At 41.2% G+C, this 26411-nt stretch overlaps 1 protein-coding gene across 1 annotated transcript; it reads right to left on the bottom strand.

Annotated features, from left to right (window-relative positions):
- On the bottom strand, positions 1-25180 carry OGA (O-GlcNAcase). Its single transcript, XM_059821065.1, has 16 exons — positions 24994-25180; positions 21119-21170; positions 20686-20783; positions 19330-19460; positions 18483-18654; positions 17342-17440; positions 16921-17205; positions 16212-16370; positions 14321-14931; positions 13754-13928; positions 10139-10224; positions 9166-9270; positions 7453-7538; positions 6320-6512; positions 3033-3192; positions 1-2256 (listed from the first exon to the last, which is right to left on the bottom strand). Exons 1-16 carry the CDS (start codon positions 25178-25180, stop codon positions 2120-2122), a joined length of 2736 nt encoding a protein of 911 aa, XP_059677048.1. The 3' UTR covers positions 1-2119.
- Positions 25181-26411: the final 1231 nt, after the last annotated feature.

Below are 26411 nucleotides of genomic sequence, written 5' to 3'. Positions count from 1 at the left end.
TTCACTTCTCAATTTTTATTCTATTTCTCGCATGGTCTTCAAATACAGTTTTACAGGTCTTTTTTTCTGCTACAGATACTGTTGCTCTAAAAACAGATTAATGAAAGTGGCATTCCAACCTTAATGAAAATTCATAACCATGAAAGATATGTCAACATATCACTTTACAATCCTAGAATGACGGTATTGGCCTGACATTCCATAGGCTTATACAGTTAACTTCTATAATAACAAGGTCATAGGAAGAGAAAATGTGGCAACTCCTTAAAAGCCAAGAAATAAGGCCACAAGCATCCTATGCTGTAACGTTATGCATCCAGATAAAATAAGTTGACTCTGGTATCCATGAAGAAACAAAACTCTCCCACCTGATAAACCAAGGTATCAGCTACTCAACATGCACTCAAAGCTGTATAAAAACTAGTGGCATTCAGCTCTGACTTACATGAAATCCCATAGCACAACCCGTACCTCTCTCTAAAAATGAAATGAACTTGTTTCAACTTAAATACTTCGCTACCACATTAAAAAATGGTTCACATTCTGCAAAGGAAAAAAAAAACAAAACATCCTGCATGTGACTGCACCAGAAGGCCAAACACAGCATCTCCTTACAGGTCGCAGACAGCATTACTGCAGTCTTAATGCCATTCATTACAGGTTGCCTAACTTCTGTGTAGCTGGAGGCTTGTAAAAGGAACTGAACTTCCTTTGTGCACCACTGAAAAAAACCCAGGAAAATTAAAAAGGAAGATAAAGACAGCTGATGGCAGCAGGTGAAAGAAGCAAGGTACTGCAAAGTGAATACCATTGGCCAATTATGTCTCTGGGACACTGGGACTTCTGTGAAATACCAATTTCAAAAATGATGCAACTACCTCACTACCAGATCCCGTACCACGCTGATTCCATCCCATAGCCAAACATGTCAGCCCTGGGTAAAAACATTAAACTCTCGGAACATTTAAAAGTAGGTAACCATTTAAATAATGTGTAAAAATGTGCTTATTGTGGCATTTCTTATAGAAAAGTTTTTTGATACAAATGTGCAGGACTTGAAGACCCTGATTTAATCAACCTAGTACGAACAGGCTTTGAAACATGGTGACTGTTCCAAGGACAAATCCCAGCTGTGGGCCAGCTCTCTCCCTCTCACCGTCTTTCATCCACAATCCCCTGCGAATGTTACCAAAATTAACGGGTTCAGCAGACCACCCTGTGAATTGCTGTTTCAGTCCCAGGAGAATGGTGATAACCTCAAGCAGTGACAAACTGCTGTCTGAAGGAAGGATCATTTGGGATCCGCTCCCCTTACCCAAGATGGTCAGTTTCTAGCCCTGGATACGAGGCACAATAAGAAAGGTCAGTGCTGAGGACAGATTCGTTCTCCGTTGTGGTTTTAGGTTATTCAAAAGTGCTATCTTGACCATTTCACTTTTCAAAATAAAAAGTTACAAAAACTGGTAAACAAAAAGTTAGTCAGCATACGGCTAAGTTTATATACACTGAAATTTACAAGTTTGTCATTAAGTGACTTCTGCCACAGACCACTGCACATTCGTCCCTAACAAAGCACAAAGCTTGAACCAATGGTCATTAGAAGTGACAACGGGTCATTGCCTTATCAACAAGCATAAAGATAGTCAAAAATAGAACTGTAGCTACTTATCTTTAAATTTGCTGATTGACACAAGCAATCCCTCCCATTTCTGCAACCTCGAGTTGCACATCCTGCTCTATGACAGAGAAAAAACCTGCATCTTTATAGATACTTCTGCCAGAGACCACTTTTCTGTTGACACGTGAACGCAGAGAACTGTCGTCAACCACTGACTGAGAGGGATTCCTCTGAGAAGCTATAGCCCATGCAAGATTCCTTGGCACTTCACACAGGACCAGGAGAGGACAAGGTTTCTCTTTGTTAAAACAGTGTTTTCAGCAGCATTATCCTCTTCCAACAAATTACAGTCTGAATGTGTGATGGGTGATTTTCGCATAGCCCCTTCTACCAAGCTGGCTTATTGCTGGCTTTGTGCAGCTAGACCATATGAAGATCCCCACCACTAACTGCCCAGCTGTTAAGGGACTACAGTACTGGAACAGTTCACTGTCAAGCACTTCACAGGCTTCTTCCAAGGATAACAACATCCTTTGGAAATCCTTCCATTTTAGCAATTTCAAAACAACCCAGCTTGCTGTAAAATTCCAGGATTCTTTTATCATCTGGTCTCACTTCACAAAAAGCCCCACGGGAGCCTGAAGAAGGAAGAAAGAAACAAAACACTGTAGGAGAACAGTTACTGTAAAAAGCACAGACATCAAATATTACTAGAGTCCCTACCTATTTTAACACTTAAACCCAATGAAATCACTGATTCAATTCCATATGGAGCATAGTGCCCAAAAGAGACCAGATTTATGGCAACACGTGTGACCATCCCCTAAAGGGGCTGCACACTGCAGACGTCTTGTCAGTCTGAACAAACCCTCCGCACACCTTTTATTTCACGTAAAAGCATCCTGAAACTCTGATGTTGGCTCAAAAAATAGCACTAGAAGAGGGCACCAAATCACGCAAAGGAACTGTGAACCTCAGGTGCGCAGTAAGGCAGACAGCCAAGTACTTCCCCTTATTGAAGGTTTTGGTAATTACCCCCCAGTGCACACTGCCGCACATAAGAAGCATCATTACCAATGCCAGCAGGGGAAATATAAACATTTGTGCATTGTTCAAGATGTAAAAACGCGTGCTCCTATTGCCAAATTGCTCCCTCAGTTCTTCCTGTTTTCTAATTTGCAGGATAATGGCTAAAGTGAAAAGCTACCTTTTACCGAAGACAGCAGCAGAAGTTAGCTATCCGAAAGCTTTTACAATTATTTACCTAAATCTAGAGTGCTAACTGTGTCAGGAATCAAGTATTTCTGGCTGACATGCAAATACAGTATGTTAATATAACCATCCCAAGTTTGCCTTGCACCCTAGAACTAACATGTAGTTAGGAAACAAGGAATTTTACGTGCAAGAAGCTTACCATTAGCCTTTAGAGAAGAGAGCAGGCAGGCCATCATACTTTTGGCTACACTTGGATCTGTCACTTTTTTGTGGATATCAATCTTTATCAATGATGGGAAGTTAGCAAGGAATGATTCTGGCAATACTTCTTGCTCTTCATGGAAGCTTAGCATTATTTTCTGAAAAGAATATGGGAAACAGACATTTAATCATTATCCAGCTTTTCATTTGTCCTTATTAAGGGAGGCTGCTTTGCTCATAGAGTATACCTCCAAATCGGCATGCTTTTCAATCACACCTCTGATGACCACTTTGTTCCTTACCTGCTGTATTGCTCTCTGTGGTCCACATAAAAAGGCAGCCTACAGAAGCTTCTCAGACTGTCAAAGCAGGAATGCAAGACTCCTTGCGTGGCTTCTCAGTGACCCACACTTCAAGCAAGAAAAACCATAAGCCAACCCATAACCAACAGTTTGTGCAAAGATATTCCTTTTCTTTTCATTTTACATGGGCAGTTTTAGCTTTAAGTGTCCTAACCTTTCATACGTATTCTTTGCGTGGACATGAGATGCTTCCAGGCTGCTGTGAACCAATTATCTTAGACTACTTGCCCCAACAAAGGCAAATTTGTCTCTAGCTTGAAATAAGCCTTGCTGATCACTAAAGGATCATGCTGATTACTAACGGCTATTGCAATCACCCAGGAAGGTCTTTGGGAACGTGACATCAGACATTAACTTCATGCAACTCATGGGAATGGAACAATCAAGTGAGTTAACGCAGAAATAGACAAAGCCCAATCTGAAGTATACTAAGTCATTCCCCCTGCTAGTTACTGAATTTTAAAACCTTTAGGGAGCACTGGCTCAAGTAAACAAGCCTACTAACTTCCTTTCTTGTATAACTGAAAGTCACTATCATAACAAACCAAACTAGGACTTCATTGCTCAAGGAACCAGAACATTAGCAACCCCCACATTTTTTTTCAGGTCAAGTTTAAATGCAATCCCCTCAAATCTATAAACTGCCATCTCCCAAACTCTTGCAGGGAGAATCTCTGTTCAAAGTTACTACTTCAAACTTGTTGAGTTATTCAGGTTCAGAACCACGCCTGCTCCTCTGGGTTTTTCTTTATCACAGTGGCAACAGGCACAATCCCATAGAAAGCATTCAAAGCTAGCCATGCTCGTGTCAAGCACCAAGGCAAAGTAACAACTTTTTCTTCCAACCACAGAAGTTTTACCTCTTGTAAGAGGTAAAACAGGTTATCAAAGAGTAGGGCACGGGTGGGTCTAAGAAGCAGTTAGAGAGACAATGCATTCATCTCATGTGATCAATAATAACTAATCTCATGAAGAGCAGATACCAGATAAATTTCCCTGACAGGAAGCTAGACAAAACTGCAAGACAAGCTCACGACAGTATGACACAAAGTCAGGGGATTGGATTTTTCTTTTGTGGAAAAAAAAAAAAGACTTTATTTATCCCATGAAGTTTGGGGCTCAAGATGTATTTAAGTAAACTGGAGAACAACTGAACTGTATTAGAACTCAACAATTTGAATCAAATGATCTAAAAAGTACAGAAAGGAAGCCTTTCAAACCAAAGTGGAAACTGATATTATCAAGAGGTAAGAAGTCTGTAAAGAAGACCAAATGAATCTTACTCTGTGAGAAAACTTTTCCATAGATGACCTTCCATGACAATGGCTTCTAAGCAACTATTGAATATTTTCTACATTCCTTTATAGTGTCAAGATGCTAAATGGATAAAATCCCACAACATCTATCTCGAGCAAAGTACAAAGCGTTCCTCTGTACTCCCAGGAACATCCCTCAAGCCCATAGTCTCAAGAAACAGACTTTTTCTGAGATATTGCACGAGCAGCAGAAATCCTGGGGCAATGTACCAACAGCAAAAAATGTTCTTAAACATCTCAGTGGAAAAACTAGTTTATCAGCACAAAATACCTCCTGCTTTTTCTCTGAAGTTTGGCTTTAAAGTTCTGGAAATCAGGGCCCCTTCTCCCTCACTGTACCTACTACAGCTTTGCTGTATTTAATTTCCGCTATCTTTCCATGCATTAGCTTTGCTTCAAAATCTGAATTCACATATAGAGTTGAAAGCACAGCACTGTGCAAATGTAGAAGCAGCAAGTCATAAAATCTACAGATTGCAGAATTAGCTCCACTTCAATAGTAACAGTGGAGCTATTAAGACACCTTCTAATCCCACCTACCCCAGAACACTGATATTTGCTGCAAGGCTTTTTTTTTTTTTTTTTTTTTTAAAAAATGTACTTCACTTTCTTCCCAAACATGCCTATAAGTAGTGGCCATTTTCACAACACGGTGACAAATATTTCATTCCATTTCCAGGAAGCTTTGCTTGTGGGAAGGCCTGTGCTCTCAGAGCCATAACCTCCTTTAAGGCTTTGTCTAAGTCCTAGTCAAATAAAGCAAGGGCACGCTGCCATATACATCACTTTTGCCCTGCCCTTAGCAGCTGGGGATTCCCTTAGGAGGCCCACCAATCTGACACCAGCCTTTGTATTCAGACAACTTGTTGGAGAATACTTCCCAGAAAGTATTCTTTCCCTCTTGAGAGGGAAAGAAAAAGGCTAAGAAGTGGTGTTTCTGGGCCTGCCTCTACTACAGCTTTTTCTACACCTTCTTCCACTTGCAGGTGTGGATCAGCACCTCTTAGGATTAAACACATTTTTTTCCTTGACAAGAATGCATCAGCTAGAACTTTTCATTATTTCTGACAGTTCAGTGACATAATTTTTCTAATTTCTTCCAAAAACAATTCAAGATATTGATTTTTAGCACTTGTTAAAGGTGAGATGTTGTTTTGCACCATTTACAGCTGTCACACTCCACAAATAGCTCATAGATTTTAACATCAAAACCAAGTGCTCTTTAATTTGTTTTCCATACTTAAACTGATGTGACTGTCAGGGGGTTAGCCTTACCTGCAGCATGGGGAAACTAATATCTTATTTTGCAGGAGAACACAGCAGAAGCAATTCTTTATTTTCAAAATGTAATTTTCTCTAGATTAAGCTGGCTGCACTGATTACTACTGAAGTACATCTCATGGGTATATTACAACATACAGCTGTATCTGACTGGCAGTGAATAATTTTACTGTCACCTTCTAAGATGTCAGATACCGTGCTCATCAAAGACTTCAGAAAGGTATGAAAATTGAATTACACGGAAGCTCAAAATACAAAAGAAAAACAAAGACCTGCTCTGGAAAGAGAGTTCAGCACACAGTTCTGATCTCGTGGGTTATACCAACCTCTGCCTCAGACAGCTCCTTGTCACTATTTGGTTTAGTGTATTTTTCTTGCATGAAAGGGATCCAAGACATTTTGCATTTTTTAATGAAAGGAGTCACATCAACTGTTCCCAAAGCATAGCCACAGATGCCATCCTCATCTTCTAAGACAAAGCAGTAATCCAGGCTGAGGGTAAGTAGACCTCCCACTAACCTGCAGAAAGAAGTGTCCAAATTCAGTCAAAAGAAGGTCACTTTGAACAACTATGCTCTTCAGGTATTCTGGAGGAGACTCTAGGGTCATGCAAGAAGCAACAGAGTCCTCCAATCATAGAATTAGTTCCTATAAAGCATTAACAGACCGATCAGCTGTCAAAACTCAGCTATGAGCATCACCTGCACCTCAGGATCCCACAACTTAATTCTATACACACTGCTCTTCTGACTCACTAGAGAAACAAACTTCCTTCACCTTTTGCCTTCCGTTTCTCTGCTGCCATTACCTCCTTGTTCTTCCATCTTCTCTTTTGGGTATTTTTTGATACCAGTTACACATCCTTTCTTAACTACCTTCCTGTCACTCACAGAGCAGCCTCTTTACAAAGTTCTATCTAAATTAAACACTCAAGACAAAAACAATACTCACAGTAGCTCATTTTACAGCTCAGATTTAATGCCTTTTTTTTAACTTCATCTCACTTGTCATTGCTCATTCTTTTTAAAAGTTGGTACAGGTAATCTATAACATGTATTTCAGAAAAAACTCAAGGCAGTTGGGTGGGAGATTGGCCCTCAAAAGATTTCAATTGTCTGAAGAACTACACTAGGTTGAAAAAAATGCCAGAGGGTAACTACAGACTATGAACACTCTCATGATATACTTTCACAAAATCTGAAATAATAGGATACTCTGATGCACAGAGTCTTTTTTCTAACAGCTCAAAACAGGTGACCAGAGCACAAACTAAGACATAACTAAGAAACCAAACCCCAATTTCCTGAGGCCTGCAGAGGGCAGGGTTGTTTTTGTTTTTTTTTTTAATCAAATGCTCTTTGCATTCTTCACACACACACTTTTAAAAATTCAAATTAAACAGTGTCAGGACTTCATCCTTCAGAACCACCTCTGTAGGTCATTCATTCCTAATACATACTTGTCTCCAATTAAATCTGGTAAACTATGGAAGGGTTGATCAGCTCCATCAGCATACATTTCTCTGCAGATCTTATATACAGATGCCTAAGAGGAGAGAAGAGATGATTTCAAGTTATTAGTCACATTCAAAAGCTAACAACTTTGTTTTAGAGAGATTTCATTAACAGCTCCACTGTAAACTAGCATTGACAGGTATTTAAGTTACACAGAACAAGAGTACCCATCTATGAGAAAAGATCTATATCCCCCCCCCCCCCTCCCCCAAGGAACTCTTAAAGTTGCCCATCAAAAACATTGGGATTGATAAGTTCCACGGCTGGGAAGTAAAGGCTGGAGGTCAACCTCCTGCACATTGTAACAGCCCAAGATCAATCCTGAGGGTTAGTTACCAAACACTCAGTGAAGAGCAATACCCTTGCTACAATGTCCCTTTTCAAAACCTCCAATGTTCAGGTGCAACAATTTAACCACTGTGAAGGATGGACACACCCTGACTTTCTGCATCTTAAAAGGCTTTCAGCTGAATCTCTTTAAAGAGTAAACTTGTATCAGTCACACTTTAATTGAGACACTTTACACTTTTCAACAAAAAGGCTTTGCATTTGACAAGTCTCCAGCCTCCTTTCATAAAAAGAGAACTCCTCAGAAGAAATACTCTTTATGACTGCACATGTAGCTGAATCACCAATTGTTTAGGTGGCTTAGAAATATCAATCCCATTGCCTTCAAAGAGACAAACCAGCTTCGGTACAGTCCCGCACTAAGGTATAGAAAAGGCTGCTTTACTGCCCATGAGAACGACACAGGACAGAGCCTAAAACTAGGAGGTAAAGGACATGCCCTGTCTGACTGGGTTCCAAGTCAGGACTTAATTAGAGCTACTGCAAACTCAACCTAAATACTTATGTTTCAAAGGAAACATGTTTCCATCTCAATTTGGCTACAAATGCAAAGTTCAAGCTACATTAATCCTTACATTGTTTAAACTGCATCCATAAAGAGTGTTAACTGTTGTTTGATACATTAGTTTCAAATATTCTTCTTGCTAAGCTATCAGGAAGAAAGCTACACTACAGACCTGTTCAGAAAAAAAAAGGGGGGGGGGGGAGGGGCAGAAAACCCTCTAATCTCTAAAGATTAATACAAAATTCCTGGTTTCAAAGTATCAAACACTCGGAAGCAGATTTCACAACAGTCTTTTCAAAACCAGACCCAAAAGTTTAATAATTAAACCAGTAAGAATGGCTGAAATCATCACATTTTACAACCACATTTTGAGACACAGTATCAACATTCTGCCCATACAGCTCTGACAATACCAGCAGTTACCCCAATAATTACTGAGTGAACAGGTATATGCACGCCCCCTAAGGTTAAGCCATTGCATGTGTTCCCACTGCAAAAATTCCTCTTCCAGCAGCGAACAATTTTAATTTGCCTTTCAGAAAGAGGGAAGGCACTCAGATTTAAAAAGGTGGAGTGGGCAACTGGGAATCAAGATGTGGGTATACCTGTACTGTTGCACAGCACGTTGCTGAATCATAGGCACATCGCTTAACCTCAGCTTTCCTGTGAGACTGCATTTGTGCCTTGTGCAAGATATTGGGACATCTGTTTCATTAGGAGATGAAGGGACTCAGCAGTAACCAGTGTTGCCACAAAAGGAAACGCATCACTAACAACAACAGCAACAAGTGTCAAAAGCAGTTACCTCATCTTTAGGAAAGTAGGGTCTTATGGTGTACACTTTGGAAGTGGGTGTTAATGGAGGTGGTTGAAAAAAGAGGTCATTTGCCCCATCAATAGGCAGCAAACGCTGTGAAAACAAAATACTTAATATGACTGTATGAAGAACAAAACCCACCACTCTTGGGTGTGCACTGCAGACGCCCAAATTAACATTTGCTACTTGCAGGCACCCCAGAAGAAGTTGGGGTTGGTATGCTTTACAAATGCAAAGACCTTATTTGAATAGATAATATCCAATTGGTGTTTTAAAATATGCAATTGAAACAGCACATTAAGAGTCTGTTAATCTTATCTGCTTTAAAATACTTTTTACCAATCATATCTACACTGTCACTGTATAAGAACACAGAATGTCAGGAGGAAAGGTTTGGTCTGAAGAGGGTTAACTGGCCAGAGGAGACGCTTTATCCCAAAAGCAATGCGCTGATTCAATTTGCTGCGCGCAGAGCACCTGTGAGGGGGGAAAAAGTACAGCGCCTGAAAAATCCATGAACAAATTTGAACATGGCATAAACAGCGTTTTAAGAGTATTTGCCAATTGAAATCTTTGCAACAAAGCGCATTACAGCTTTATTTAGAGAGGAATCAAAATTTGGATGACTATCCCTTTTGCTCATGGAATTCCCATCGGCAGACAAGCATGCGCGCATTGTGCAATTGCGGGCGCAGATAAAAATGCTGTGCGACCTGCAAAGAAACAATGTGAAATGTACAACTAAAGCCGCTGCGCTTCGCATGCGCGTGGGACAGGCAGCATCTCCTTGAGAAATTACTGTAGAAAGGGGAGGAAAATTATTTTAAACCAAGCTGTAAGGCTAATGGGCTTTGGACCAGAAAGCCTTCGGCAGACCAATCCTTCCAGACCTCTGATGTGCAACAAAAGGTTTCTCATAAAACAAAGAAAATGTCATTCAGTTGTGAAGTCATATTGATACCTGGAACTCTCCTGCTAGACCACCTCTAAAGGCCCAGGGTTCTTGGTCTCCACTTAAGAACTGTGCTGAAGATTGACTACGACACCCTGTTGAGATCAGATCCAAGCGGAGAATGTTACGAGAAGGGGGATTTCCTGGGTGTCTAACATGTCCAAAAAGCTAACACACACTTGTGGAAAAAGCTCTCTAACTGAGCTAGAATCCAGGGCTTGGGGGAAGGCTGTAATAACGTATGATTTATAAAGATTTTGTGCTTCTGCACTAACTGCAGTATTCCAAATTTTTGATTACTTGTAACAGACTAGTCTATGAACAGGTGAAGTGATTCAGCTAAAACACCTCATCCCAGACCAGAAGGCACAAGAATGGCGCCATGCACAATTATGTAAGCTTCCCAGACATTTTATACATTCTTTTTTTGTATATTTGTGGCAGAAACATCTATTTCATCTACGAAAAGATGAAATCTTGGAAGCTACATGGCTCAATAGCTACTAGTGTAAATTTTAGATCAAACAAATACCATTATCACAGCCCCTTAAAAAAATGGACCTTTCTGAAGTCACATTTTAGTAATGATTGTTTCTAATCTTGTCAGAAAACTAGGACTGGCAATATATGCAAACAGTCTGGAACAATTCAGACAGCCAGGACAGCTGTATGAAACAGTATTCTTGCAAGAGACTACACAGATTTACATAATCTAGGCCATACCTTCACAACGCTGCTGGCACTTTAAAAAGCTAAGTAGTGTTAACTGGAATTAACTCACAATTTAACTAGTACACCCTGTTGGCCACAAATAATACTAGCTTTGCTTTTTAGCATCTTGATTTTTTTTTTGGTCCTCCTCAAGCATATCAGATGCACAAGGGTCCCTGCTGATCAACCAGCTACAGCAGGCCCACTGAAGTGCCCAGTTTTATTTTATGCTTGTTCTAAAAAGAAACTTCCATTAGCTGTTTTACTTTTAATACTGTTCTGCCAGCAAAGCACCACAGCCTTCAACAGCTGACATAAATGACAACTCTGGAGAAAAAAAAAAGTGTGGTATCTGCAGTGGAGATTTCAATCACCCGCCTAGTTTTCTGACAAGATGAGCAGCGCAAATACTCTTTTCCTTTTGTGGACAGCAATCTACCTCCTGTTCAAGTAACAGTCTCAGATCAGTACAGACAAGTATGTTGTGCTAGTCAGAGAGTCCCAAAGTGTGCCAAGTTTTGACATTTATGAGAGTTTAGGTGTATGTGTTAAATACAAACTACCCTAAGTATGGTAAATTTCAGAAATGATCCAAGCATCAGAATTTTAATTTGGTTTACTCCCACATTTTAGAATTCTCACATAAAAAGATACCCTTCACAAGGTTTAGTCAATAACTTGGAAGACAGTATCTGTCTGTCCTTTGAGACTACAACTTAACTAGCACTTCCAAATATTACAGTAAAGAGCTGCGTGAATGAAGAGCTGTATAAATGAAAAACATAGTTAATGCCTTAGTCGCTGCGCAAATGTGACTTCAGTTCATGCCTATTGCACATCTAATCTATCTGAGCTGCCTCACAGACAAAACCTTTCCATTTTAATTAATTAATGACGACGCGCTGTGAACATCTGGCGCTGTCCATCCAATAGCAGTAGAAACTTGTGCTGAGGATTCTCCCATCTGTACACAATGGGGAAGAAGACAATAGAAGTCATTAGTAACCCATAGTACTGTACAGCCACACTAATTTAAGGGACTGAATGCTAGCTGGACTTGGGAGGAGAGGTGAAGAAAGTGAACATTCAGTGGACCATTGAGCACACCGTTGTGAAAACTAATTTGTTTGGATTTGTAATGTACTTAGCTTTATATAGTGATGTATTTTATCAAAGACCTTTGCTCCATATGTATTTACATTAGTGATAAAATGCAAGCTGAAGACAAAAGCATCCCCTCTCACAGAAGCACTGTTAGCATAAGAGTATTAAACTATCAGAAATTTTAAAATTAAATTTTTCAACTATCTAATACCAGTTTAAGTACTGGAAGAGAACAGTGTGAAAGTTAACAGAGCTAGTACTTACAGAGCTGGCTTCTAATGTGAACTATTCCAAATATTTGATGCACTTAAAGACTTGAATCCAACTTTACAGGGACATTGAAAACTGAAGACAGTTTCAGCTGAAATCGGTAGGTAGTTTGATAATTCTAAAATGCAGTCTTAAGTTGGGCCCTCAATATTTACAGATTACAAGAATGACTGTTCTCTTTATAGAGCTTTGGCCTGGAGTTTTAAACAGATTAAGTTATCAAAAAGAGTGTTCTTTCTAGCTAAAGGTCAACAAACAGCAAGAATAGTAAAGTTGGGGGAGTTGTGTCACACTCATCTTAAAAATGGACGAACTAAAGCTTTTAAACAGCATTAGGCAGAGATGTTAACATAATACAATGCTGCCAAGTTTTCCCCCCAAGCTAGTTTTCTTCTCTGTACTTTGCAGAAGGTAGTCTTAAAAGCTCCCTTTCTTTATCAACCATACCTATAGGGATCAGATATTTAATAAGCACAAGACACAGGAAGTTGTTGAGTACAGACTGACTTGATGACTTAACAGGTCTTCTCTGTCCCTGCTTAAACCTGCCAGTGTTTAAGAATATCATTTAAAGACAATCCAAACACTAGGACTAGACCAAGGTTGTGTAATGGTTAACCACTGTGAAGTTTGTGACAGCTACAAAAAGTGTGACATGAGACCATCAACTTTGCTGCCTGCTGTGTATATCAAGCAAGTCCACAGCATATTCCTTACAGTTGGATTGAAACCTGAAAGTGAAACGAGGTCACACCCAGGCCATGCTGGTGCTATCTGCCAACTTAGGATCCCTGAAAAATCTTTCGGACAAAAAAAAAAAAATTAAAAAAAATAAAAAACCCAAAAAGCCACACATTAAAAAAAGGAAAAAAGTTTCAACATCAGTTTAAGTCTCAGACTAAATCTGTCTAGAGAGCGCCACAATTTCCACCCATTACCAAAAATAAAATAAATTTAAAAAAAAATCAGCAATTTGGAAAGTGTTTAAAGGAAGTTATTTTGCACCAGAATAGCCTTACGCTAAAGCTCGCATGCGCACAGGGCTGGGAGGATCGGCTTCCTCCTGGCCAGGCCCATTGAAAGGTCACTTCTGCAATTGTTCTGTTGAAGACAGCAATAATGTTATCAAGACAGAGCAAGCAGCAGATGGCTGACGTGGTCACATTTCGTAGTGTCATTTCCAATTATACACCAGGGTATCCGAGGAGTTACATGGCATAGTCCAGTGTGCATTCAGTCAAGAGTAAGGTAAAGTCAACACTTACGTGTCAGCTGAGATTCAAGTTTCATTAGCCCAAGAAGAAAATCAAGGTCTCCAATCTTAAGCATCCAGCAGACTTCACTTACAATACCAAAAGCAAATTCACAGCAAGCATTGCTTCAAATAGTGAGACAGGAAAACCTTTAAAACAGGGTCAAACCAGACCCCATGTCCAAGAAAACACATTTGCCTAATACTTTGTTTTCCCCGTGGGCTAATTAAAAACAAAAAAAAAAAGATACACTCGCTGGGATTATAATGGCTCCCAATGCACCTACCTAACCACTGCACAAAAGATTTCACCATTGACATAATACTCTTGATATCCCAGACGTAGGAGTACATGTCATAAAGAATTGTCCTGTTGGCACAATTGGAGAGACGAGTGAACATCCCCATCACCAAGCTGCACATCTCTTCAAACTTGGCTGCTCGGTTACGCCATTCTTCTATCTATGAATGGAGGCAAAAGATCCGCAAGATCAAACACAGCCTTCTAGGGAGGAGAGGTACTCTAAATATGGAGGAAAACTATACAGTTTATTACTTCATTTTACCAGCATGGTACACCACACATGACTCACAGGTGTTCTCTATGGCTGTTAGAAGTGAGGCCAGTATGGGGATCACTGGTCAGATGCAGACACCAGACTGCCTTCATAGCTACATGGCACTACAGGACTTAAAACAGTAGATTCTACTGGAGGAATGAAAGTTACTATGACCTGTGGTTAGTTACACACTACCCTTCTTTTAGGAAGTGGAACACCAATCTCTACTACAGACAACAGAAAACATTGGTCAGGATTTTGATTTAAAAGGAGAGAAACAAGATTCACACTCACTTTTTCAGCATCCTTTCCTTTGCAATTAACACTGACAACACTGCTATTTGCTCTGAGCCACTGGAATTCTCTCAGCATCTGCGCACCTTTGGGCCCATGTTCATAAGGAAGGTAAAACAAGTCAGCGAGAAGCTGCAAGTCCTCTAAAGTCACTGGTTCTACTGTGTAGAGAGGCTTTTCGTTTGGCCCGGGCACAAACTGTTCTTTGTTAATTTGCTCATCAGTCTGCATAGGAGCAATGTCACTACCAGAGTCTTCCTGCATAGACATCTCTGGGGACTTTGATTCAGCTATGCTCTCCTTATCGGTATCCATTGGCTTCAACTCCTCTGCCATCTTGGCTTCAGCAATATCTGTCAGTATCTGATTAGCATTCTTGTCTGTGTCATCTTGTTTTTCCACCACCATGTCCATTGGTTCCTCATCAGATTGCTTCTTCTCTTCCTCCTTTACCAAGGCCGGTGACTCGCTGCTCAGTGCTGCCCCCTGACTCATGATGGGTTCTTGGTAAACTGTTGTAACCACAGTGGCTGCATTTAAAGAGGATGGTGCCACCAGAGGCCCCACATCCCCTACACTAGTTTTAGCACCACTGTGGGCCACTTGCCTACCTGAGAATAAGAAGAAACAAGTTTAGAGTTTTCAGTATCTGCCAACTAAAATTCAAATCAACAACTTCTGCAAATCATGGATGATTCTGTTGCCACGGCATCTGATCAGCACAGCTTCCTTTTGGTACTTTGCTTGTTCACTTCTGCCATTGTAATTCTAACTACTGACTTTGTTTTTGCAAGTTTCCCCTCCACATAACTGGTAAGCAAAGATAGGATGGGGAAAAAGTTAGGAAAATCAGTTAATATTTATGTGCTGCCAGCAGCATTTCTGACTACACCACCAGAATAAAAAGCTCTCAAAGTTAACTTTTTTCCTCTGCATCAACTGACTTCTTAAAGTTTTACTTGGATATAGAGCACACTTCAAAATAAAAGGAATGATGCTTAAATATTTCAACTGCAAGAATGTCTTTAACCTAGGGAAAATGGAGATACTTAAAATCTGACAGGACAGAGTCTTGGGCAACCTGCTCTAAACTCACGCGGCTTGAGCAAGGTCATTAGACTAAGAGATCTCAAGAGGTCCCTTCCAACCTAAACTATTCTGTGAAAATGGAGGAAGATGACACCTTAATTACTACTCCTCACCCGATGTTTTTGCTGCAGCTGAGTTTGAGAAGGATCCAAAACCCTACAGCAGTTCAAAAGGTTAACTCCTCCCAACTCTGCTCTGGTGCAGACGAGGCTCCTCCATTCCACCACCAGTTATCAGAGAAGGGCACTCTGACCACCTCAAACCCACATTTGAGAAAAACAGATTTTACCTCAGATCCCAAGCTCCCATTGCTACCAGAAACGTGTACAATGCTGGAAGGAACCCAGCCAGTTTCTGCACACAGAAACTGAGAAAAATAAAGCCATCTTAAAACAACTGGAAGAATGCAGGCTCTTCTGGGGCAGAACTAACGTTTACAATAATCTAACACCCACTTCAGAAAAAGACTATTCTTCCCATTCTCTCAGGTCCCACTGAAGTCTGGTAACAACTGGGACTAGCAAGATCCCAACTCTCCCGTCTTGTATCAGAAGTGCCAAAGGATCATACGGTCAAGGTTGCTTTTGCAATCAGTCAGGGCATTACAGGCATGGTGCAGGATGCCAAGCATTCTTCTTTCTTTATTAAGATTTGTTTCCCCAATTAGTAAGGCAGAAAATACTTCTAACTGAAAAGTATATAAATTGCCAGGATCTGTAAAATAGTTTTAATCTAAATGCAAGTACTGAACATTTAACCCCATTTTTCTACCAACCCCAGAACAATACCAAATCAAACTCACTGCTGTATTGTTGAGGTACCCCAAATTCCTGCAACCATTCCGTTAAGGCCAACTTCAGGGCCATTTGTGGGCTGTAGAGAACATCGGTTTCAATATCTTCATCGCTCCCCTCATTTTCCAATTTAATCTGGATAGAAACTGTACTGTCTTCCGTATCAGCTAGAGACAAGTTTTAAAAAGTTACCATGCAAGTTTCACTTAAGATAAAAAAGTCATGTTAGACAAGGCACTCAGCAGCCTTATTTCACAAAGAAGGACAAAGCATTACATCCTAATTAGACAAAATGGAAAACTATGGTCACCATCAATGTCAACACAGAAATAGCATGCAGAAACTAGACCTTCTGGCATTCAGAGTTTTTCTTTTTATCTGAACTGCTTCTATTCCAATGAAATCAAATCCATGGACACGTATGTCAAATGTGGGCATTAAAATTGCTTGCTAGGAGTGCTTTTTATACAACCACAGATACCTCTCAAGACTTAAGAAATTCTCTGATAGCATGTGCTACAGATACTTCTCAGTAAGTCAATGAAATAATCCAGATGCTCGTTATCTTTTGGGCAACTGCCATTTACTTACAGGATAGAAAATGCTAGGTGACCTTAGAAAGAAAAAGTTGGTAAGGAAAGGCTAGAATCATTAAAAAAAGTCAGTATGACTTATATGGTTAAGCATAGATCCCAGCAAACAGCTACACATACTTACTCATCACCACATCTTTTCTCACTCCATTCATGTTCGACTTGTACCAGGTTGCAAGTGTGTGAATAGCAACATAATTGGCTTCAAATTCACAGTTTGGATTGGTCAGAACTCCCTTTAGGCGAGGGATAAGCTCAGTTGACCGACCTTTGTAAGGCCCAAGAAAAAGCCTCTTTTGATCATAATCATTAGCATGAATGTTATCCCAGATAACTGGTGCTCTCCTGATGATCTTAGAAACTTCTTCGATGGACTCTACTGGAATGTCTTTGGATACAACTTTCGGACCTAAGAGGGAAACAGAATAATCAGAGAACTTTGAAGAGTCACTCTCCAAGTAGTTGGACAGTTTATTTTACTAAATACTTATGAGAAATATTTTTAACACCAACAGCTAATTAAAGAAAACCCAAACAATTTTTACCTGTCCATAACACCTCGATGCCAGGGAGCAGCTTTTCTCCTACAGTCCGTAAATACGGCGATTGGGCAACATTTGGATAACAGAAAGTTCCACAGTACTCTGCATAGGAAAAGAGAATGTCACTGTTAGTAGAAGGATGCACACATGTGACAACATACCCAACTGTCCCACTAACACATTGAGAGAATACTACCATTTGATAAGAGAAACATCTATAAAATTAATCAAGAAAGGCACAAAAGACTAAAGTATAAATAAAAAGGACAATATGAATGATACTGGGCATAAAGATCAGAAAGGAAAGGTAGAGAATTTACTTAAAATTGCGCAAATGTCAAAATTAGGAAAACACTAATGAAGTCCATAAATAGAAGGGCAGGTTACAGCAGGCAATATGCAAGAGAACTAGAAACCCCAAGACTGATTACAAAGTATAAACACACAAAAATATTATCACCAGAACATAGGTCTCTTTAAAGTTAAAGGGGAGGTCTGCAACAGAAGCAAACTACTACAGTGTAAGGGGATAAACAAATTAACAATGATGATAACATTGCTACTGAATTGAATTTTCCTTGCAACAATCCACACCTCTGAACATAGTGATTCTCTCTCCCTTACAATATTCTTACAGGTATTAGAGGAAGCTTGCAATTTAAAAACAGGACTGGACCGGAGTGCAGGTCACCTTATTTTTTAATAAATAAAGCAACTCAGTGACTAGTAGAAGTGGGTAATCTTATTAAAAACAAGTACCAATGACAGAAGTGAGCACAGACTGCGCTGTACCTCTACTTTAAGAAAATTCTAAGAAACTAACAGCTAGCCAGATCAAGAAGTAAAAAGATTTTGGTACAAGTCAAATAGAAGTCTTCCTTTAACCAAATTTTCAGTTCAAATTTCTTAAACCATTCTATCAAGCTGCCTTCTTTGCTTGGCACTAAGCCTTTCAGAGATGTGTAGATTTGACAAAACCTCTGCATATACTTTAATTACTGGAGCCTTTCTTTATAAGTCAATTTCTTCAAACAACCCAAAAATACTCCTTAAAGGAGTGACTAAATATCAAACCAGCATTTCAACCAGTAAGATAACAGGCACCCTCCTTTAAGGCTGAACTAAATGATTCCTCTCATTTTACCTGTAGGACAGAAAAGGAATGTGTCTGGTTCTCCTAGATATTGATAAATTTCATTTGTGATTGAGACTTGAGCATGAGCAAAGGAACTGAAAACTTCTTTGTCTGCTGCACACATGTTGTGATCAATATCATCAAACAGCAGTGCAAAAGATCTGCAGCCAAACTGGGAAACCTAATAGAAGAGACAAAAGCAAAAGGTTTAATATTTTAAATTATTTTTATTTCTTTTTTAAAATCAAACTGTAGAATTTTTAAAATAAAAAGCTACAGGAATGGGGGAGAGAAGGTAGGGGAGGCAAGACAGACTTTGGTATCTATTCACAATGAATGCCTATCTCTGACCCACTGTTCTGCTTTTCTCAAAGAATAGACCTCTAAAGACCTGCAATCTGTTCCAGGTTTAACAATCCAAAGCTGATCTCACTGGACAGAGAGCCTGAAAAAAGCTAACTCTGTAATAGCTTTTGGACAAAACAGAGAAGTCAATTATGAGAACAAAGAAGATGTGTATGTCAGGTCTAGCTGCAGAGGCGTTTATTGTGGATAAGAGTTCTTGCATTGGAACTGCATCTTGGCTTCAAGGCCCCAAAATACTCTGAAGACAGGCTCCCAAGAATAGCCTTCAGAATCCAATACAAGCTGAGACTTCTTTTTTAAATCTAGATTATCACTGGCCACTTCCGCAATGCAACCTGAACACATTGATTGGAATTGTTCAGAGGCATCCAAACTAACATTAGTGCTGAAAACATTAAAGAAGCTAGTGAAAAGCTGCCAGAGTGAGCAGGGTACTGAAGTTTTCAAATTAAGTAGCACTGCAACTGTGGTAAGCTGATGTCACACTTACCTGGTCCAGCTTGCGTTTCAATGTGGATACCTCTTTAGGATTGGAGAAAGTGATGTCAAGTCCAGGCGAGATTGCATAGATGAACTCTATTTCATGTTCTCGTGCAGCTGATATTAGAGTCATTAGCTGCTCTGGAAATAAAATTCAAATATTTCAGAAGGATTCAACAATTAAAAAAAATCTCATACATCATTATAAGTAAATTATAAAATGTAGATGCCTCTGCTACCATAATTAAAAAAAATAATAATTTGCCGGAAATTCTTAAAACTAACACAGCAAAGAGCACCAAATTATTTGGAAGAGTTCTCAGAAATTATGCCAAAAGGAATATAACAATTGTCCTTGTATTGTTATTTTCCATGTTAAAATCTTTAAAATATTTTTTAAATTCTCTTTATCTCAATGTCGTGAGACAAATGGGGATGTAGTCTGTTTTTACAGTATGCACACCAACGGTTCTAGAATTATTACTCACTTTTGTCACACATACTAAGAGACAATTCAGTGTAGTAGTATCACCCTGCATTACACTGATTCACATACTATTTATATGACTGAAGCTCAGAGCATATGAAACAGGGCTTTAAAGCAACTGCTTCTGCACAGTGATGTTAAGAAACAAACTTCAACCTGAATCTTCTATACAACGAATAAAGAGAATTATTTTTAGAATATTTAATAAACTTTGTTGTTATTGGCAATTATCGTGCAGTATCCTTTAGATTATGTTTCTGCAGTGATTCAAAGTGGCCTCCAAGAAGGATTATTTAATTTCAAGCAAGTATCATTTTTCCCCTCACCCAAAGAAAATGATAATCCCCACAGGCTAATAAAACACTGTAGATCCCATAAATGCCAGAGGTGGATAAAAAGCCTCACAGCAGCTTAAACAGGTCTTTTATGTTCTGACTAAATAGTCAGAAGCTGCTTTTCTGACTCGTATTCTTTTCATTGAGACAAGCACTTAATGATTCATATAAAAGGGCATGCTATTCACTCATCAATCTTTTTTTCTTTTCTGAAGCAAATAATTTCCACTTCAAAATACGGCCCAGACGTTCAAGAGCCAGAGGAATAATTCTGAGCAACCTTTCCCTGGAAAAAAGTAAATCTCATAAGACAAAGCCTTAAAAGCAGTTTTAGAAATCATCTGTAGAGTTGTAGTTAAAAGAAGTAAATCCACGCTTGTACAAAAGTTCCACTAAATATATCTGCAGGGTATTAAAGAACAGGTCTGCACTCACCTTTGAAAATGGCTACTGTGATTTAACACACGCAAGCATATGTAGCAATGACCAATTCATTCAAAAGTCTATTTATAGAAAACACAGAGGGGGAAATAAAGGCAATTACCCGCTTCCTCCACAGAGTACATTTCTCGCCAGAACATCCTGTGCTTGTAGTCATCCTTTGGAGCATACAGGTACGTATTTAGTCCCCACTTCTGAAGTCTATAAACATAGGAAAAGAGCCTTCATTGGGAGAACAGTCTACAAATTCAGGAAATCTACATTTTCCTTGATTTAATTCTAATTTACTTGATCTAATTTATTTTTTTCTTCATTGAACATTGTGTTATACTATTAAGTCACAATAACTTTACACACAACTGATATTGGACAAATTCGGTTTAGGCAAGATGGAAAGGTGAATATGAGCCACCAAAAATATCAATATTAGGCAAAAAGCTGCTCTAGGTCAGAACAATAATTCTTTTCAGGCTTAAGTGGAAGATTATGATTGTATTGCGATGGAATGTGCTGCAGTAAGAGGAAGCATGACTTGCCTTCTAAAAAGTTCTTTCCTCTGCTCCATAACCCAAGGTCTTCCATAAAATCCTATAGAAAACAAGATTAAAATTATCCAGTTAGATGTTAAGATTATGCCTGCTCCATGACATATTATAATATAATCTACTGTTTTCTTCCTCTTCTGCTACATTCATCAAAAAGCTTCCCAAACCAGAAAGGGAAAAAAAAAAAATCTAGTTAGACAGCATTAGGAAAGTGTAATAATCTAAACTGATCTAAATTTAAAATGCAATTATAACTTACTTCATTTCTTATGATCTAAGGTCTTATAATTTTGGCCACTGAAGCAATTAATTTTCAGAATCCAACTGTATTCCTGAACACATGCCCTTGACAAGTCAAGTCCGCATTATTATAAGAGAAGACTGAACAGTCATAACCTAATTAAACTATCACTCCAGGCACCTACAAAATAGATTTGACTGTAATGTGAACACTGAAGACACTTAAAAATATTTACCAGCTCAAAAATGCTTAAACGGTGGTACAGATTAGAATGCTAAATACACAGAGTATATAAATACATACTGAGGTAGATGATGTGTAGTTAAAAAAATGCACAAGTGAGTCAACTAAATGCTTAGGATTTCATTCCTTTTACTCAGTTTAATAGGCTCCTTGTCAAAATTAACTTGCAAGTTGATATCTTACAATTCCCACATCTTTACAAGCTAAGGCTATGTCTTTGAATAATCATATAAAAGCATCTACACAAGTGATTTTAGAATAGTGTATATTCAAAGTCATGGAATTCCATGGGAATTGTAACTGCTTCTGGTTTTAAATCTAATCCTTCCATTTTAGAAACATAATACTTAAAAAAGCACTCTCAATGCACTCTTAGTCAAGTAAATTCACTTAGACCTATGTGCAAACAGTTCAACCACAAGTGGACACTTCAAAACAAAGCTTCAGCTTGGTGGTCTGTGCAAAGACCAGAGACTAAAATAACACTGAAATTTAATAAGCTCTTATTTTCAAACAGCATGGCCACTCAGTGATGAATGATGCTCCTAATACACAAAGCTCACAAGTCCCCACAGAACACCAGTTCAAAAGGTAGACAATATCTTAATTTCCAGATCTATTCACCATTGCAAATCTGTAAATATTTGGTCTCACAGAGGTCAAAAACACTCTCCTACAACCTTTCAAAACTCAAAACTGATGTAACCGAAGCATTTTCCATATATTAACAAGTATTTCAGTTACCTCTTCAGTGAACAATGCTCTTTTAAGAAGCTTAAAGCAGGCTCAAGTTTTAAGAATCAGTCTCTCAAAGAGTGATCTTAGACTAACCGGCACCACGAAGTGGCAAAGCTGCGTAACTACTACCCCTCACAAACTACAAAGTGACAAATTGAGGACAGTTAAACAGAGGAACAAACAAGAGAGCAGTTGCAAGGCATGAAGACCTCACAGATTATTTCACCCAGAACAAATTTCTCATTTTCACTAGCGTTACCTAATTCTGACTGATGCTGCCCTGAGGAAGCTCAACAACCCACAAAAGGAATAAATTACTTTGATACCTAATGAATACCACCTATGTCTCATAACTCATTCAGAACACTTTTGCTTTACCTACGATACTACTGTTTCAGATATACTAGCCTAAAGCAGAGCAGGGGCCTATTATAGAAAAAAAACAACACAAAAATTAGATAGCAAGACTAATTAAATAAGCCTGAAGAGAACAAGTTAATCCAAAGCAATACTTTTCCATCTGTCACCACATTTCTTAGATTACTAATGTCACCAGCTGATGACAATTCTTGGATCTTTCTGTCCAACTAAAAATCAACCTGGTTTTGTATTACTCCCTCAAGACTGTGTGTCAGGTTAATACAAAGTCAACAGATCATGCCAAACACCTCATCTCAGTTCCCACGCTCTCCATCACTAACAGCCAGGATATCCTGGAGGCAGAGCACCAAAGCTTTGCATCCAGTACCCTCAGATCTTGTTACTCCCCAAAACAGTGAATTTGATATCTGTCATAAGCTCTTCACATTCTTATAGAGTGCACACCCAGTATTTTTGCCCAGTATTTGGCCAATCCACCTTCTCACTTTTCTACAAAAAATCCAAACTCTCCATCTCATTGCTTTAATCTCACCATACCTCTAGTCTGTGTTAACTGCTGCACTATGTTTAAGTATTTATCTACACTTCTGAAGTTAATCCCTGTTCTTCTCTTACCCCTTGAATTCTCTTGAGTCACTAAAGAGACAGATGTTTTCACCCACTGCTGTTTACCTCATTCACCACAACAGTTTGTTCTTCTGTTGCTGTTACTGGGTTTTTTTGTTTGTGTGGGGTTTTTTTTTTTTAAAACACTCCCCTACTCCTTTTTTTCCTCTACACATATTAATGTTAGACTGGTAACTCCTAACTAGTGTTAGACTGCTTCATTGGGCAGAGGCCATTTTCTTACTTTGTTTTACACACAGTACAGTCAAGAACACCTGCACCAAAATATATGCACAGGCAATTAACAATGTAACTAAGATGACAAGAAAAATTATTATGGTATACACAGTGGTTCCAATATAAACCTGGATGAACAGGTGATCCATGGTCAAGGTGTATCGGCAGGAACATAAGAAAACATGCTATTAAAATCTGCATTTCTGTTAACTGTTATCTATTTCCAAAGCCTTCAATTTAGTATCTATCATCACAGAATTAAGTCTATTAACAAAGCAAAGACATCTCTCTCCATGTATTTTTTAGCACTTACTAGGGCTTAAATAAAGGCATTAACCGGCTCTAGTGCACTTCTCACAGTGACATTTGCAGGAGCCAAGTGGTCTTTTCTTTTTAAGATATGAACAAAAGGCATTCTGCAAGCAATGCAGATACTGACTTTGATAAACTGCCTGTTTCACTCTCCATTCCATCTGTTAATCATTTTGTTCTCCTACTGGAGATTCATTATAGGTGCAGAAATAATAGCAGTCCACAGGAATTTAGAACAATTCCAAACCAACTATTATGTTGCAAATAAACCATTTTTCTTGCTGGCTTTCAACCATCTACCCTAACTGACCTGTCAGAAATGCAGATAAATTCTGTAGTTTCTGAGAAATGCAAAGAGTCCGTTTATTCTGCACCTTCTGCAAGAATTTAAACCTTTTAATGCTGCAACTATGCCAAAAGACAGAAGAGGGCTGTTCTACAGTGCAATTAAAACGGTAAACTACAACACTTTAGAGAACAGGGAGCATTTAATATTACTTCCAGAACAGATGTCTACGGAATCACCTATTCCCTACCCAGGAAACTGAATCTGAGCCTCTGGCGTGCAGGAAGAGCATGCACAGCTGGGATAATCGCACAGTAGCTCTTCTCTCTCTCTCTTACCTCCCCCTTTAGACACGTACTAGCAAGCGAGCCACAGCACTGCCTCAGCCTCCATTAGGAATCATCAGCCCACTGGGGGTGCCAGGCCTGCCCTCACCCCGTCGAACAGCTGCTATCAAAGAGCACTCCCTGCTAGCGAACAGCTTCCAGCACAAGCCCCAGGGGCAGCAGCCCCGCCCGGGAGCCGCGGCTCCTCCCCGTCCCCCAGCCCTCTCTAGCGGAGGAAGCCCCAGCCAAGAACCGCGCACCACCCTGCTCGCAGAGCGGGCTCCTGCGGGCGGCGCACTGGGCCAGAGGAGGAGACAGGGAACAGCAGCGCCAGCTGGGACCAGTCCCTCCGAGTCTCCCGCGGATACCACCCCCACCTAACACCCCCAGTCTCCCGGGGATACCGTCGTGTCCCCCACCCTCCCGGAACACCAACCCGTCCCTCCACGCCCCCAGTCTCACAGGGACATCGGACACCCCCTCTAAGAGCTCTTACCTTCGACGACGCCGCAGAGGAAGCGGCGGGAGCCCAGCGCGGTCTCCGTCTCGGTGTCGGTTTCCTCGCCCCCTGGGACCGGCCCCGTAGCGGCGCCCGGCGGCTCTAAGGGAGCGCCGGGCACTCCGGCCGGGTTGGGGCTGCCTTGGGGCTCCTCCAGCGCCGCCTGCCCCTCCTTCTGCACCATCCTGCCGCCCGCCGCCAGGACCCCCGCTCACTAGGCCGGGCCGAGCCGAGCCAACCTGAGTCCCTCCTTTCCCCTCTCCACAACCCCTTTGTCTCCGCCGCTTCGGGCCGCCGCTGCTTCCTGTTTACGGGGCCCTGCGCCTGCGCGGGGAACCAGCCCCAACCGGTCCGCACCGCTCTGCCCGCAGCCGCCCCGCTCGAAGCCGCGCAGAGGCCGCCGCGGGGGCCCGGGGAGCTGCTACCTCCGCGGGGAGGAACGACGCGGGCCGCCGCGGCCTAACGGCCCCCCCCGGCCCCGCCGCGCTGCTGGGACCGCACCACTCGAGCGGGAACAACGGACTGGGGAGAGGGAGTTACCTCAGGGAACAGGCAGGCGGGCGGGGGGGAGACCGCCCACGGCGCATGCGCGGAACGCGGAAGGGCGCGCACTGCGCCTGCTCGGGAGGCCGGCGGGGGGAGGGGCAAGACCGCGACTTCCCAGGGCGCCTGCGCGGAGAGGTAGCGTGTGTCCGGAGCGCATGCGCGGGATGCCCCGGGGAAGGGGAGAGGCGGCAGTAGGACAACACGCAGGTGCGGGGTGGGGCTGAGCGCATGCGCCGTGGGCTTTGTGTAGGGAAGCGGCGCTGAGGGGGGAGGGTGGATGGGTGGGAAATGAAGTGTTTACTTCAGGTCTACGCATGCGCTTCGGGGGACAGCGCGCGGAAGCCGTGGGGACGGGAGCGCGAGCGCGCCTGCGCACAACCGAACGCGCGCGGTCCCTTGAGCCGCGACCTACTTCTCGCGGTGCCGCCAGGGCCCTGCGAGCTGAGTAGGGCCCCGCCAGCTGAGTAGGGCCCGGCGGGGCTGCGGCGCGGATGGGAGAGCGAGCTGCAGGGTCCCTGCCTCAGGATGGAAAGGGGCCGCGGAGGGGGTGCAGCGCTCCCTCCTTCCTCGCACAGCCCGGCTGATTTAGCTTGCAGACGTTTCCGAGTCTGGAAGGGGCTACGAAGCTGCTGAAGGACGGGCCACGAAGCTGAGATCATCTCAGTACATCAGAGAAGGGGCCCGAGGTCAGGCGGCATCTCTCCGGAGAGACGCTCCAGCTGCATGGGAGCATGTGGGGCTGGGAGCAACAGGGCCCCAGAGCATGAGTCGGAGACCACAGGGCTGAGAAGACGACCTCCCCTGAGGCTATGTAGAGAGGCCAGTGAGGTAATCCTTCCAGCCCACCCCGCACTGGGGAGACCGCGGCA

The sequence above is a fragment of the Gavia stellata genome, chromosome 9, assembly GCF_030936135.1.
Source record: "Gavia stellata isolate bGavSte3 chromosome 9, bGavSte3.hap2, whole genome shotgun sequence".
Taxonomy (NCBI): domain Eukaryota; kingdom Metazoa; phylum Chordata; class Aves; order Gaviiformes; family Gaviidae; genus Gavia; species Gavia stellata.
This window is presented reverse-complemented; position numbering and strand designations above follow the sequence as displayed.